The 15315-nt window shown below is 43.6% G+C and overlaps 1 protein-coding gene across 16 annotated transcripts in view; it reads right to left on the bottom strand.

Annotated features, from left to right (window-relative positions):
- ttn.2 (titin, tandem duplicate 2) overlaps positions 1-15315 on the bottom strand; it is a 373025-nt gene that overhangs the window by 15509 nt on the left and 342201 nt on the right. For all 16 annotated transcript variants that reach the window (XM_067987638.1, XM_067987650.1, XM_067987647.1 and 13 more), the window contains 11 exons: positions 15013-15303; positions 14604-14903; positions 14184-14489; positions 13783-14088; positions 13225-13506; positions 12522-13115; positions 12097-12384; positions 11684-11983; positions 11017-11319; positions 5249-5551; positions 91-675 (listed from right to left, as the gene is read on the bottom strand). In XM_067987638.1, coding sequence (XP_067843739.1) covers positions 91-675; positions 5249-5551; positions 11017-11319; positions 11684-11983; positions 12097-12384; positions 12522-13115; positions 13225-13506; positions 13783-14088; positions 14184-14489; positions 14604-14903; positions 15013-15303 — 3858 coding nt within the window. The remainder of the gene's footprint in view (positions 1-90; positions 676-5248; positions 5552-11016; positions 11320-11683; positions 11984-12096; positions 12385-12521; positions 13116-13224; positions 13507-13782; positions 14089-14183; positions 14490-14603; positions 14904-15012; positions 15304-15315) is intronic.

Genomic DNA, 15315 nt, shown 5'->3' on the forward strand with positions numbered 1-15315 from the left:
TAGTTACTGTATGCAAAAAAATTAATTAAATTCAAAGAGTAAGATAATACAAGCTTTACTTAAGGCTACACTGAACAATCCTATACTTACTTAGTGGGGTCTTTGGTACAACTGGCTCTTCTGATTTTAGACGTTTGCTAATGCCAAACTGGTTTTCAGCAGAAACACGGAAGTGGTATTCCACATTTTCCTTCAGGCCTTTAACAACAATGGAACACCCCTTTACTCTGCAATCAACAGTGCACCAGGCAGTTTTGGGTATCTCACGTCTCTCAACAATATATCCAATGATATCAGATCCACCATCATCAGCAGGAGGTCTCCAGCTTACTCTAACAGAACGAGCTTGAATGTCATCAAATTCAAGTGGTCCTTGTGGAGGATCTGGATTTCCAATCACTTTCACCTTAATGTAAGCTGTCTTTTTGCCACATTTGTTTTCAAGAATCAGGTCATAAGTGCCTGAATCTTCTCTGTCTGCTTCCTTTATCACAAGTTCAGTGTGGGTCTCAGAAGTTGCAATCATAGCGCGCATGCTGATATCACGGCCTTCCTTTGTCCATTTGCAGACAGGAATAGGTTTGCCTTTTATGGGCACTGATAGTTTGATGACTCCACCTTGTCTTACAATCAGACCTTCAAGGTATTGTTGGTCAAGTTCATAATCAGGATATTCTGAAAAAAAAAGAGCCAAATAGTATAGTATTGTCACCCTACAACTCAGTTTACCTATATCATGAAACAAGTCAGAACAAAACATAAAAAAGGCCCCGATTTTCAAATCAAATTGTAGGTGCATTGGGGGCAGGGGAGTTGCGAAAATCGGGAAAATCCCAAGCGGGTGAGGAAGCCGGCCCCAACCCGCCAACTTCCGGCGGGATGACAATTAAAGAACCAAATGTACCTCATTGAGGTACTTAAGGTATTTTATTTCTGATATAGTAGATAGTTAAAATGATTTTAAATTTACCTGGGCGGCTTTCCCACGGCTTCCGATTTACGCCTGGTGAAACCAGGCGTGAACGGCCAGATCGGGCAAAAATAAATAAAATAAAGTAAATAAAAAACATTGCACAAAGTTGAAAAACAAAATAAACCTACCTTTCCACTGATGTCGCCTGCACCCCCCCTGCTCCAATGTCCGATGTCCCCCTCTCTGGTGTCCCCCTCTCCCCCGATGTCTCCCTCTCCGATGTCCCTCTCCGCCCCTGATGTCTCCCTCTCCCCCCACCTCGGTTCTCCCCCTCTCCTCCCGCCCCGATCTCACCTCATCACCCCCCCCCCCCGATCTTCAGCGCCCTCCACTCTATGTTCCAGCGCTGGATGACGTCTCTCTCTCTCTTTCTCTTTCTCTCCCCCTACCCCCAACCTCCCAGCGTGTTGCAGCTCCTGTCAGCAGCCAGCCTGTCAATCAGGCTGGCTGCCGGGGGCGAAACCCGGAAACAACTTTAATCACCATCAATTACATCGCGACAACATCGGAAAAGTTAAGTTTTTTTAAATTCGGGTTTGCCACACGCACCTTCACCCGCATCCCCTGCTGCCATCCCACTACCATTTCAAAATCGAGCCCAATAACTCCAATTTTTAGCTTGGGGCCCATTCAGGCATAAGTTGGGCAGTGCTTCATTAGTGTGTGCCTGACTGTAAATGCATTGGCCCCGCCTCTACCTTCATCATTGAGAGCTCAACCACTGATGAATGAGAAATGGCATTTAAAAGGGATTTTTACTGAAGGCAAATGGGAATCATTGAACTTCAAGATGTCTTCATCAAGATGTCATTCAAGCAATTGGGTGCCCTGATTTTATGATGAGGCAATATAGATCTTATTAGAGCAAGTGCGTCATATGATGGAGGTTCTTTTTCAGATTGATGGTTGATGGTTTTGGATGGCTGACAAATGTGAATGTTCACTGCACAATTTAACAGACTTGGCTGCAGAGCCATAAGAAGTTCAATGACCAGAGTCTTATATTAATGTATGCACTAAGCATGGAGGACACCAAAAGTTACCTCGCCAGCCCCTGCCTCCCTACAACAGTCTTTGCAGCAGCAACCTCCCCCTCTAAGTGCTCCTTCCCTTGCATCCTTAAATGCATTTCCCCATAACAAATCCATTGATTAACTGTACCTGTATGATGCATGTTTATGTAATCACACCCACTATGGGCTGCATGCTGTCACATGCTGTATGTCCTTCTGACAATTTTAGCCCTCAATCAAGAGGACGCAAGTAGGATGCCAAACAACAGTAATATACACAAATTATATGAAGGATAATAAAATATGCTTGCACTGAAGTTGTACGTGTCCACAGATTGTTTTAGCAGGTGACAGGAATAGTATCTTTAGCAGTTCAAACAGAGGTAAAGGCAATATTGGTGTATTTGTTGACGGAATGGTGAAGATGTAGGGAGGACCGTTTTTGCAATGGGTGGTCATAGAAATTAGAAGGTCTCCTCAATGAGAGCCTGGTGAAAGATCTCCAACAGTTGACGGTGTTTCAGCAACTGCATCTTCAGTCTACCTTTGATGCCCTTGCCCCCAGTGAAAGTCTTACTCTCCCCCACCCTGGTCGTTTCCCTTGGTATGGTCCCCATCTTCATTGGAACATAGAAACAGAAATGGGCCATTTAGCCCTTCGAGCCTGTTCCGCCATTCAATGAGATCATGGCTGATCCATGACCTAACTCCATATACATGCCTTAGCCCCATATCCCTTAACACCTTTGGTTAACAAAAATCTATCAATCTCAGATTTAAAACTAACAATTGAGCTAGTATCATCAGCCGTTTGCGGAAGAGCGTTCCAAACTTCCAACACTCTTTGTGCAGAAGTGTTTCCTAACTTAATTCCTGAAAGTCCTGGCTCTAATTTTTAGGCTATGTCCCCTAGTCCGAGACTCCCCAACCAGCAGAAATAGTTTCTGTGTCTATCTACCTTATCAGTTCCCCTTAATATCTTGAAAACTTTGATCAAATCATCACTTAATCTCCTAAATTCTAGGGAATACAACTATAGTTTGTGTAATCTCTCCTCATAATTTAACCCTTGGAGTCCAGGTATCATTCTAGTAAATCTAAGCTGCACTCCCTCCAAGGCCAATATATCCTTCCTGAGGTGACCAGAACTGAACACAGTACTCCAGATGTGGTCTAACCAGGCCTTTGTATAGCTGTAGCATAACTTGTATTCTAGTTCTGTAGATATAAAGGCCAGCATTCCATTAGCCTTTTTGATTATTTTATGTACCTGTCCATGACATTTTAATGATCTATGTACATGGACCCCTAAGACACTTTGGACCTCCACTGTTTCAAACTTTTCACCATTTAGAAATCTTCACTTCCTTAAGTCCAAGGGATGCAGATTTGAACGTTTATGGCGCACAACTGGTTTTGCCAATCATCGCCAGATCTGCTGGACCACATCAAGCACAATTGGGTCCTGCTCTCCTCTGCCAAAACTGCTCACTACTCCAGGATCATCCTGCAATGCAAAGATTTCCTCCGGCCACTTTGCTTCACTATAAACCATTTTGTTAACCCCCTCTCCCCTGCCCCTTCACCCTCAACTGCAACAATAAATGCGAGAAGCTCATGGACTTCTTTGTCACTCAGATTGAGATTATCCGTTCAGCTGCTTCAGCCGCTTCCATATCTTCCCCTAGCCCACCAAGCCAAACTTCCCCCAAGGTTTCCTCCCTGCCCTAGCCCTGAACTTGCAATTTTCTCTAGTTTCTTTCCTATCTCCCCTCATGTCCTCTCTGAGCTCATCTTGTCCACGAGACCCACCTCCTGCTCTCTTGACTCTATTTCCACTAAACTGCTGACCACCCAACTTCCATTCCTGGCCCCCATGCTAGCTGATATTGTAAACAGTTCCCTCTCAAGCACTGTCGTCCTCCCTTTCATATTTGCCGTCATTATCCCATCTCTTTAAAAAACCCACCCTTGACCTTTCTGTCCTTGCAAACTACCGCCCCATCTCCAACCTCCCTTTTCTCTCCAAAGTTCTTGAACATGTTGTCGCCTCCAAAATCTGTGCCCATCTTTACCACAATTCCATGTTTGAACCTCTCCAATCAGGTTTCCGCCTCTGCCACATCACTGAAACGGCCCTAATCAAAGTCACAAATGACATCTTATGTGACTGTGATCATGGAGCACTATTCTTCCTCATCCTTCTCGACCTGTCTGTAACCATTGACACAGTTGACCACACCGTCCTCCTCCAACACCTCTCCTCCAATATCCAGCCGAATGGGACTGCCCTCGCCTGGTTCTACTCTTACCTATCCAATCGTAGCCAGAGAATCTCCTGCAATGGCTTCTGTTCCCACCCATGCACTGTTACCTCTAGGGTCCCCCAAGGATCTATCTTTGGTCCCCTTCTTTTTCTTATCTGCATGCTGCCTCTTGATGGCATCATCAGAATATACAACTTCAGGTTCCAAATGTACGCTAATGACGCCCAACTCCACCTCACCACTACATCGGTGTTATCAGACTGATTGTCCGGCAGCCTGTCCTGGATGAAGCGAAATTTCCTCCAATTAAACATCAGGAAGACCAAACCCATTGTCTTCGGCCCCCACTACCAACTCTGTTCCCTAGTCACCGATTTCATCCCCCTCCCCGGCCACTGTCTCACTAGACTGTTTGCGAACTCGGTGTCCCATTTGACTCTGCGCTGAGCTTCCGACCACATATCCTCTCCATCACCTACTTCCACCTCTGTAATTATCGCCCATCTCCGCCTCTATCTCAGCCCATCTGCTGCTGAAACACTCATCCCTGATTTTGTTACCTCCAGACTTGACTATTCCAATGCACTGCTGGCTGGCCTCCTATCTTCCACCCTGTATCATAGCTTCCCTGATGAATCTTGGCTCAGATAAATCCTATGTGACTGTGATCATCCTTCCAAGTATGATGGCTTTGCCTACATAAGCAGTTGGGAGGGTAATGGCATTGTCCTTCCAATGTAAAGGCCTCAAAATATCATACTAAAGCTTCATCCAGTTTCTGGGTGGGACCTTCCTCAGCCTGACAGAAACCTGACTAGAAATATGCAACATGCAGTTTATGGGAGGAGATCGAGCACAACTGATCTCCATCCATATCCCCATGCTTTTACAACCCAATTATGTTAATTAATGGGTCATAACAGAGCCTAAAATCGGGGATAACAGAACATAAATTATAACATGACCCAAAACATAACAGTTTCAACATTTCTCACCTAGCATTTCAATGACTTTAACAGTTCCTGGCACATCAGCAGGCTCACCAGGACCACCAGCATTAGCTGCTATTACACGGAACCTGTATTCAGCTCCCTGCGGCATGTGAGTCAGGGTGTATTCACAGATCTTTGTTGGAGTAGTATTGCACTTAGTCCATTCATACTGGTCAACTTTTTGCATCTCAATAAGGTAGCCTGTGATCTTGGAACCTCCTTCCTCTTCTGGTGGACTCCAAGCAATGGATACAGATGTTCTTGTTGAGTCTGTAACTCTAGGATTCTGTGGCTTGCCAGGTGGATCTACAGAATATAACAAATTAAATTATTGTGCAATTTTTTAATGTAAGTAGTATAAATAAAATAAAGTTAAACAAGATGCTCAGCGATTTTACGCAGTGAGTAACTGAGGCAATTAGAAAAGTCGAGATTTGATCCCTGATTTGTGTTAAGTTAGTTGATCTTAGTTAAGTTGGCAGTGGGGCATTGCATTTAGTCTCAGCACCCTTGGGATAGGGAGGGGAAAATCAGCCAGGGATCCCCTTCTTGATTGCTATCCAACGACTCCTGATGCAGGTGTACATGTGTGTATGCTTGGTGAGGATGGGATTGAGGGCCTCCAGAGTCAAACAGCCTGTGGCATTCGCTGTCAAAGCACACACATAAATAAAGACCAGTTGGTTAAAGCACTGGAAAGTGACCAGTTAGCCATGGAACCTAGCAAAGAGGTAAAGGCTAGGATTTTCCTTCGGGGTGGGCTTGCTGCCAGAGAAGGGTCAGTGCAGGGCTCCCATCTGTCATCTGACCCTGCCATGAACCCAACTGATTTTCTGGGTTAGGGCTGTTCATTTAAGCAGGATGGGCTCCTGGCTGGATCCCCAATAGAGAGAGGGAGCATGCCACTAACGGGGAGGAAAATGGAGCAGTGATGCAGCAGGACACCCACTGCAGCACCAGAAGAGGAGAAAGCCCATTTAAAGGGGACAGTAAAACCATAAAAAGACAGTAAAGAAGGTCTGAACAATATTATTTTTAGGTCTTGGAGTGCTGTGGCCTAAAAAACTTAATTTCTTGAAGAAGGAGAGGTGCCCACTACTTGGCACTCTCACTCCAAAAGGGACTTCAGCATGCTTTCCACGATTGTCAGAGTCTTCTGCCACCTCTCTTCTGGTGGTTCCAAGGATTGGTGATAGTAGCAAATGGCCTGGAAATTGGCCAGGATTCTGGGCCCCACTGTCATTTGCATGCGATGGGGCAATGCAGGGACCACCAGCTGCTTTCATAACCGAGGCAGAGGAAAATCAAAGGCAGTACTAGTAGAGGCGGAGATGTGACCGTACGCCTCCCTGCCCAATTTCCCTTGACTGTCGACCGCCATGCCCGTTTTCGAGTGGTGTGGCGGAGGAAAATCTTGCCCAATGCCTTCGGAAGAAAGCAGAGGTGACAAGAGAAGAAAGCAAGGGACAAAAAGGAAAAAAGTCAAACAGGGTGTAATAAGTGAAAGATATAGGGTTTGATGTCACCTGGGCTGCGGATTCGCGACGGGGGGGCTATTGGGCGCGTGGGTAACGCGCCTGGTGAAATCAGTCTGCCCTGCGCACGATCGCAGCCTAATTGGATCCACTTACCTGGTCTTCCGGGTTCCCCACTGCTGATCTGCGCGTCGGGCAGGCTGCGCATGCGCAGTAAGGTCTGTCAGCTGGAGGAGCTCTATTTAAAGGGGCAGTCCTCCACTGACAGATGCTGCAACAAATAGCAAAAATTACAGCATGGAGCAGCCCAGGGGGAAGGCTGCTCCGAGGTTTAATGATGCCTCACTCCAGGTATCATTAGATGGGGTGAGGAGGAAGGGGAGGACAGAGATCTTCCCCCCGGCGGGCGGGAGGAAGCGGCCTGCCTCTGCCACCAGGAAGGCCTGGCTCAAGGTGGCAGAGGAGGTCACCTGCACCACCAACATATCACCCACCTGCATACAGTGCAGGAGGCGCTGCAATGACCTAAGTAGGTCAGCTGAAGTGAGTACACTTACTCATTCCCCTACACTCCGTCTGCCACATCACCGCCCCCACCCCACATCTCCTTCTGCACTGCCAACACTAATCTGTCACATCACCCCTCATACCCACTCAAAGCTCATCCTCATCTTACCTGCACTTACTCACCTCGCCAGTACTCATCCCGCCACTACCACTCAACCCAATCCTCATACAATCTCATGGCTCTATCTCATACTCACCCTCTCGTGCATCTCTTTCATGGCCAGCCTCACTCAACCTGCCACTACCTGTGCTGCAGCCACAGGGCATGCATCACATATGTGCAGTAGGCAGCGTAAGGCAAACATGTCGTGAGCATGAAGGGGATGCACAAGGGTGTTTGAGGGTTTGTCATGGTTTTTACTTATATTGAATTTCTGAGCAACTCACATTACATATTATATTGGCACCACTACTGCCACGTCTTTGCGAATCTTGTCTGGTTTGTGCAATAATGCCCTTTCCTGAGGATCACAATGATGACCCACACCTGATGCCACCCATTGTGTCACTGCAGAGTGGGTGTAGGTGTATTTGCAGGGCTCTTTTGTGCAGACGACTGAGAGACGTCAGCGATGTCCCCAGTGGCACCCTGGAAGGATGCGGAGGAGAAGTTGTTGAGGGCAGTGGTGACTTTGACAGCGACAGGTAAGAAGATGGTGCTCAGGCCAGATGGGAGCAGCTCGGCATGACGGAGGCTGCAGATGTCCACAACTACATGTCGAGTGACTCTGAGCTTCCGTGTGCAGTGCTGCTCAGAGAGGTCCAGGAAGCTGAGCATCGGTCTGTGGACCCTGTGGCGAGGGTAGTGCCCCCTGCGACGCATCTCTCTCTGCGGTAGCCCTCCCTCCTGCTGTACAGGTGGATGTGTCACAGCACTGTGTTGTGGAGCTCCACGTGTCAGAGGTGGACGGCTTGGCCGGCGAGGCTGGTGATGCTGTTCGCCCTCTGAGGAGGTCATGACTGCAGCTACGGCGGCCCCCATCCGGAAGATGTACATCTGAGGGGGTCCGCAAGGTAGGTACATGTCTCTGGACCCCGGGGTAAGTGTGCAAGTTGGTGAATTTGATTGTCAGGAGGAGGGTGGTGGAGGCCAAACTTTGTCCCAAGTGACAGAGTGGCCTCCTGCAATGAGTGAGGGTCTCCCCCCACACCTGTCAAATGGACCTTTGCAGCTGCCACAGGCTGATAGCTGCAACACGTCCATTTCAACTGGGAGTGTTTCCCCCAGTATGGGAAACAGTCCCAGTTGTTTCTAAAATCCCACCCCTCCTCACATATTCCCTTAATCAGGTCTGTTAATGACCTGAAATACCAAAATAAATACTCTCAAGTGGCACCCCGCCGGCTTTAATTGCCTGCGGGAGTCCCACATGTGGGGGCTGCGTGCGCACGTCAGTGCGTCTGTGGGGAACCCGGAAGTGGGCGGGTTGGAGCCGGGCTCCCGACCCGCTCCGGGATTCCCTGATTTTCAGAGCCCCCCCGCCAGGAAGGCACCAGATAGCGGGTGCTAAAATGGAGGCCATAGTTTACAGAGTATTTCTTAATCATGTTCAGCTGTCAGCATTTTGTATGTATGTTTTCCAAACGTATACTGCATATTTTTAAATGATATGTTACTGTGAAATGAATAGATGTTCATCTTGTTTTATGAAAGATACAGTTAAGCTTGTAAGTGCTAATTTTCTTTATTTTTTGGGCTATTTTGAAGCGCTGGTTGCTATTGGTAGCGCTTTTTACTTACCTCAAATCAATGGAAACAGCTCGGATTTTATGGTTCTATTGCTGTAGTTATGCACTCAATTAAATTAAAGAAGTGGTTTACTGTCCAAATGACATCCACCTATGGTGCTTATTACAACTTAAGTGGACTGCCTATTCATAACAAAAGTCAGGGGTGAGAAATGGCTTGTATGTTCATCCTTCTAGTACATTAACATGGCATCTAATGAACTTTGAATCACTTCAATGCTTTTGTCTCCATTAACTTGCTTGGTAAATTATTTCAAACATTTAACGCTCTTTGACTAAAGATTTACATATAGCCACTGTACTTTTATTAACTTCTTTAATATTATGGGAAATAAATTCTCACTACTGTAAGATTTTCAAAATTCACAGATCCCCCAAAACTTGGAGAAAAACCCTAAAGAAAAGGACTGTGGACTCTTTTCTAACCGTTTCAGGGTGACTCACACACGCGCCGCACCAGGAAGCATCAAAGGGGAAAAGTACTTTTCGAGGAATCCACGTCCTTTAAGGGACTGGCTTCCTCGTAGGGGTGACGGTAAGAATTCTGGGAATTCACCTTTTCCCTGAGTATGGAAAAACTTTGGCCATTGACTGAAATCCTAAGATGGAAGGATAGGTGAGAGGTCACCAGACGAATCCACAACACACACATGGAATGTGGGAGAATTACTGCTTCAGACATGTCTCTGTTTTAATGCAAAACCTACAGCAGGTGGTCGACACTCAGCACTAATTCGAAAGGCAATAGGTCATTGAAAGAGGTAACTGCTCCAGACATGGTGGGGCCATGCCTTTGTTTTAAAGCAAAACCCATCAACACCTAGGACGTTGGATACAAAAGGAAGCTCTAAAAATCGGAATTAGCAATGACCCATCGGGAGAAGCAATTGCAACATGATGAGGGACCATCATAAAGCCATCAAAGATTCCTAAGGACTTTGTAAGAACTGTTTAGACAGACATGAAGTGTTTTTTTTAAAGTGACGAAGACCATTGTAAGAGAGGGATACACAAGTGGAAACTCGAAACCTCTCTCTCTCTCTCTGGTTCTTGCTGGCGCATGTGTGCTGCTTGTTCTGCCTGTCCCTGGAAGGAAGAGCAGCTTCCAGCGAATAACAAGGAAAGCAGTTCGACAGGGAAGGTCAGCAGCTCTAGAAGTAGGCCGACACACAAGAAGAAACCAGACCAGTGACCATCAGACACCTCGCGGCAACAAGGGCCTTACGAAACAACCAACCGAATATTGCCACCAACAAACCGGGTAATATTGGGCCACTGCAACCAAAGAAAACCAACTCGGGAGAAAACCGAAGATCCGCAAAGTTTCTGGGTGAATTACTGTCAAGGATTCATTTGGTGAGCATTATCTCTGGCCCTTTAGAGTCCAACTTAGCTAGTACAGTGGGATTGGGAGGGGTGAGGTATCTTTCTACAGTAATTTCCCTCGTGTGTACCGAAATGTTCCCCATTTTATTAGAGTTTTAAGATTGTTGTGTTGTATTTTCTCTCTTGAATAAAGGTCAAAGTTTCTTGCACCAAAACCAGTTGTCTGCTGCACTTTGTCACAACCCCCAAATAAGTCCAAGGTCTAGAACCCAGGGAGTGGGAGCGATTCGAACTGCTCAGAAGTCAGAGGCGAAGCTGACACACACCACCACCCCCCCCCCCCCTACACTATCTGTGACAATCTTAAGTATAATAATAACTATATAATTCTATAACATGATTGATTCAGTATACTTGATGAAATGTGATTTAGAATTCCTCTAATATTTAGAATGAATAATTAATAGTTACATATATCAAAAGTATGAACAAAATATCATCGGTATTCTTTCATTCTTGTTAAAGACCAATAACTTCCATAACTATTATTAGTGAGACATTATTAATACTTGAGAATACAGTAAATTCAAGTTGTGGAAATAAAGTTTAACCAATAGATTTTCATATTTAGGAATTAATACTGTATCACTTTACCTATTGGGTCCATGGCAACTGCAGATTTGGAAGGTCGGCTTGGTTTGCTAGCACCTCTTGCGTTCATGGCTGTCACGCGATGCTCATATTCTAATCCTTCTATAAGACCAGTGGAACGATATCTTGTCATAGTCACAAGCACTTTGTTGGTTCTCACCCATCGTTCAGCTTTTATTTCTTTGCGTTCAATGATGTACCCAGAAATCTGTGAACCTCCATCTTCAATTGGTGATTCCCAAGTAATTGTCATACCATCACGCGAGACATCAAATACTTGAGGAGTACCAGGGGGTTCAGGTATATCTGTTGGGAAAAAAAGAGGAATGCAATTTACCTTTATAAAAATCATTTAATGATTCATAGAGAAATGATTTTTGACAAGAATTTTTAAAAGTATCATCGAGTATCAATGATTCTGATTTTACAGAATTCTATTAGTTCTGCCCGATCAGGAAACAGTATGTTTTCCCCTTAACAGCCATGAAACATTTGACTAACTACTGAGTCTAATTGTTGTTGATTTATCATAGTTTTTACAATTATTGTCCATTATAATGAGCACAATCAAGAGTCCGAAAGTCATAGGATTGTTTTATTTACATATAACATACATTTTAATATCATGTCATCTCTAATTACCAGTTAAATGCTTTAGTATTGCACTTACTGATGGCACTCTTGCACTCCACAATGCCAGATTGTAAAAATGATCCAATACCAAAACGGTTTGCGGCTGCTACACGGAAAACGTATTCAGTGCCTTCAATTAATCTAGTAAACTTGAATGTGTTCCTAGTAACAGATTCAGACACTGTCAGCCATCCTGGGCGATGAGCATCACGTTGTTCCACCACATAACCAGTGACGGCAGCTCCACCATCTTTCTCTGGTGGCTCCCAACTGATAGTGACAGTGGTGGCATCAATTTCATCAAATCTAATTGAGCCTGCAGGTAGTCCTGGTTTATCTGCAAAATAAATTAATACATTTATCTAAGACTTGAAAAATTATTATTGTACCACAGACAGTACACGGGTATATATGTAATTTTTTTATATGGAGTTTTTGAGAAATACTTACCAAGAATGATCACTTTGATGGATTCAGTAGCAGATCCAGCAACATTTTTTAGTTCAAGCATGTAGTCACCAGTGTCGTCTATTGTGGTTTCACGCACAGTAAGGTTAACTACTTTGGCAGATCTTTCTACTTTGGTACGATCATTCTCTTTCAGTTTTGTACCCTCAAAATACCATGACACACCAGGAGGTGGACGACCACTAATTGGAATAGCTAGTTCAATAGGCTTGCCAGCATGTACAGTGACAGTCTTTTGAGGTATGCCTGCCAAATCAATCTTTGGTATCACTGTTAGAAAAGAAATACAAGAATAAAACCAATTTTTAGTAAAACTAGCGTTACATCCACAATACATTACTTCATATTAGTGCTTATTTTTGAACTACCATATAAATATCAAAAACTCATTTTAAATTTACACATACCTTTCTGATCTTGTACAGTGACAGCAGTTACAATCTCTCTTGGTTCACTGACACCTTTGTCATTCTGGGCTCTGACTCTGAACAGGTACTGTTCAGACTCGTTTAAAGAGATTATAGTATGTTCAAAAACTGTGTGTTTAAGAGTTGCAACTTTCATCCACCTTTCTGTACCAGCCTTGCATGCTTCAACAACATAACTATTCAGTCTGCTGCCTCCATCATGCAGTGGTTTTTCCCAGGCTAGTGTGACTGTAGATTTTGTGACATCAATTACATCCAGTTTCTGTGGAACCATAGGAACTTCTGAGACAAGCACTGCATCAGCGGTTTCACACGGCTCACCAACACCATAGATATTCTCTGGCAGGACTCTGAAATAATGCATTGTTCCTTCAGTGAGTCCAGTTATTCTATAAATTGTCTTGTTGCATTTAATTGTCACTGTCTTGAATGCTCTCATAGCAGCTTCACGTCTTTCGATTATGTAATTGTTGACTGGTGCTCCACCATCAATTGTTGGAATATCCCATGTGATAACCACAGAATCCCTTAAGACTTCCTTCACTTTAACAGCGCCAGGTGGGCCAGGAGTATCTGAGAATATAGCAGGTATTTTAATGTTTTATTTTTTATCTTATGCTTTAAAATATCTAGAAGAAACGACAACAGGAACAAAAGATTGAAAATATTTTGTTTCACATACCATATACTTTGACAACTACAGTCGCTGACTTCTTGCCTGATGGGTTTTCAGCCTCAATGGTATATTTTCCAGCATCATAGCGATTCACCTTGTCAATTACTAGCAGTGTGTAAGAATCTGTAATATCAATAAAACCACGACTGCGGAGGTCAACACCAGGTTTACTCCAGGTTAGTACTGGAGTAGGTCTCCCTGCTACTGAGACCATTAAGCGGAGTGAGCCACCAGCTCTAACAGTGACAGTCTTTTTGAGATCATCTGCAAGCTCAAGGTCTGGCAGTTCTAGAAAAATAAAAAGTATTTATGCAATAGAGATAAAAAACAAGTTACAATCCTCTAATAATAAAATCTTCAAGAAGTTATCAACAATCAAAAATGTCACTGATTATTTCCCAGGACTGTAAAGTTGTCTGTTTTAGATTGCTTTCCAGTTATAATTTATTACTAATATATTTTCAGTACCAGATATGCACATTTTATTCCAATATTAGAGATATCCTGTCAGAAAAGTGTAAAGGATTGCAAAACTATATGAAATCCCTATATAATTCCACTTACCTATTTTGTCTACTGCTTCAATTTCAGCAGATGACTCACTGTATTCACTCATTCCATTAATATTGACAGAAGCAACTCTGAAATAGTACTTCTTGCTCGTTGTAAGAGCTGTAATGGTATATTCAGCATTTTTTAAGTTGGCTGTAGTATGTGCTCTATACCACTGTTCCGTGCTTTCCTCTTTCATTTCAAGAACATAGCCAATAATATTAGAACCACCATCATACATGGGTCTCGTCCATGCTAGGCTGATGCTGTGCTTAGTTGTATCCACAACTCTTGGTGCTGAAGGTACTCCAGGTGTATCTGTTATTTAATTTAAATAGATTAAGTTCATAAGGATTTGTCTAGGTTTTCAATTATAAGAAACTTAAAATATTTATTAAAAATCTAATACTTACATGTGGGTTCTTGGCATAGGACATAATGTGACGATTCACTTGGCTCACTATTACCAGCTGCATTTACTGCTGTAACACGGAACTGGTACTCACAGCTCTCCATTAGATTTGTAACTTTGAGTCTGGTATCATATATAGTAAAATCTTTGTTGACTCGAGTCCAACGTACACTTCGTTTTTCACGTTTATCCACAAGATAGTTACTGATTTCAGTTCCACCATCAGTTTCAGGTTTCAACCATTGGATGATGATGTGCTCTTTTCCAATCGCAACAACCTCTGGTTCACCAGGTGGTGATGGGATGACTATTTACAACAAATTGAAGTGCATTAGATTTCAGTAATACCTTTGCTATTACTTTACTAAGATGAATAACAGTATTTTGCAAATATAAAAGAAACTTATCACATAGTACTTACTGAATGAGTTTCTGGCTATGGCAGGTTCAGACTCCAGTGGAACACCAGGTCCATATTTGTTAACCGCTCTTATTCTAAAAATGTATTCATTGTTCTTTATAAGTCTTGTAACTACAGTGGAAAGAGTCTTGCACTCAGCTTCAACGATTACCCAGTTAAGTCTGCTTGTCTCCCGTCTCTCCACAATATAGTGTGTAATCTCTGCTCCACCATCTTCCTTTGGCATATTCCATGACAAAGTGCATTTCTCTTCAGTTAATCTGCTGATGATAAGTGAACCATCACATGGTCCTGGTGAATCTAAAGAGTTTGAAACATAAAGTTAAGACACAAATTTAGCCTGTACATATCTTTTAACTTGAAGTATAATTCAAAAAATATTTAGTACATTTTGTAACAGAAAACTTACCTAGCACTTTAACATTTACAGATACAGTCTTAGTTCCACTTGGATTTCTCACAGTTAGTGTATATCTTCCAGTATCATTTCTGTCACAGAACTTGATAATGGCAACAGCACGCTTATTAGTGTACTGTAGAGAGATCTTTTCACAAAGCTCCAGTTCTTTATCTCCCATAGACCAATGGACCTTAGGGTCAGGTTTCCCACCAATGAAGGCATCAAGCACAAGGTCTGATCCAGCTCTTATAGTAACCATTTCTCCAAGTAGCCTACTGTCTAGTTCAGCTTTGGGTGGTACTGTAAACATGA

Source organism: Heptranchias perlo, chromosome 7, assembly GCF_035084215.1.
Source record: "Heptranchias perlo isolate sHepPer1 chromosome 7, sHepPer1.hap1, whole genome shotgun sequence".
Lineage (NCBI taxonomy): Eukaryota > Metazoa > Chordata > Chondrichthyes > Hexanchiformes > Hexanchidae > Heptranchias > Heptranchias perlo.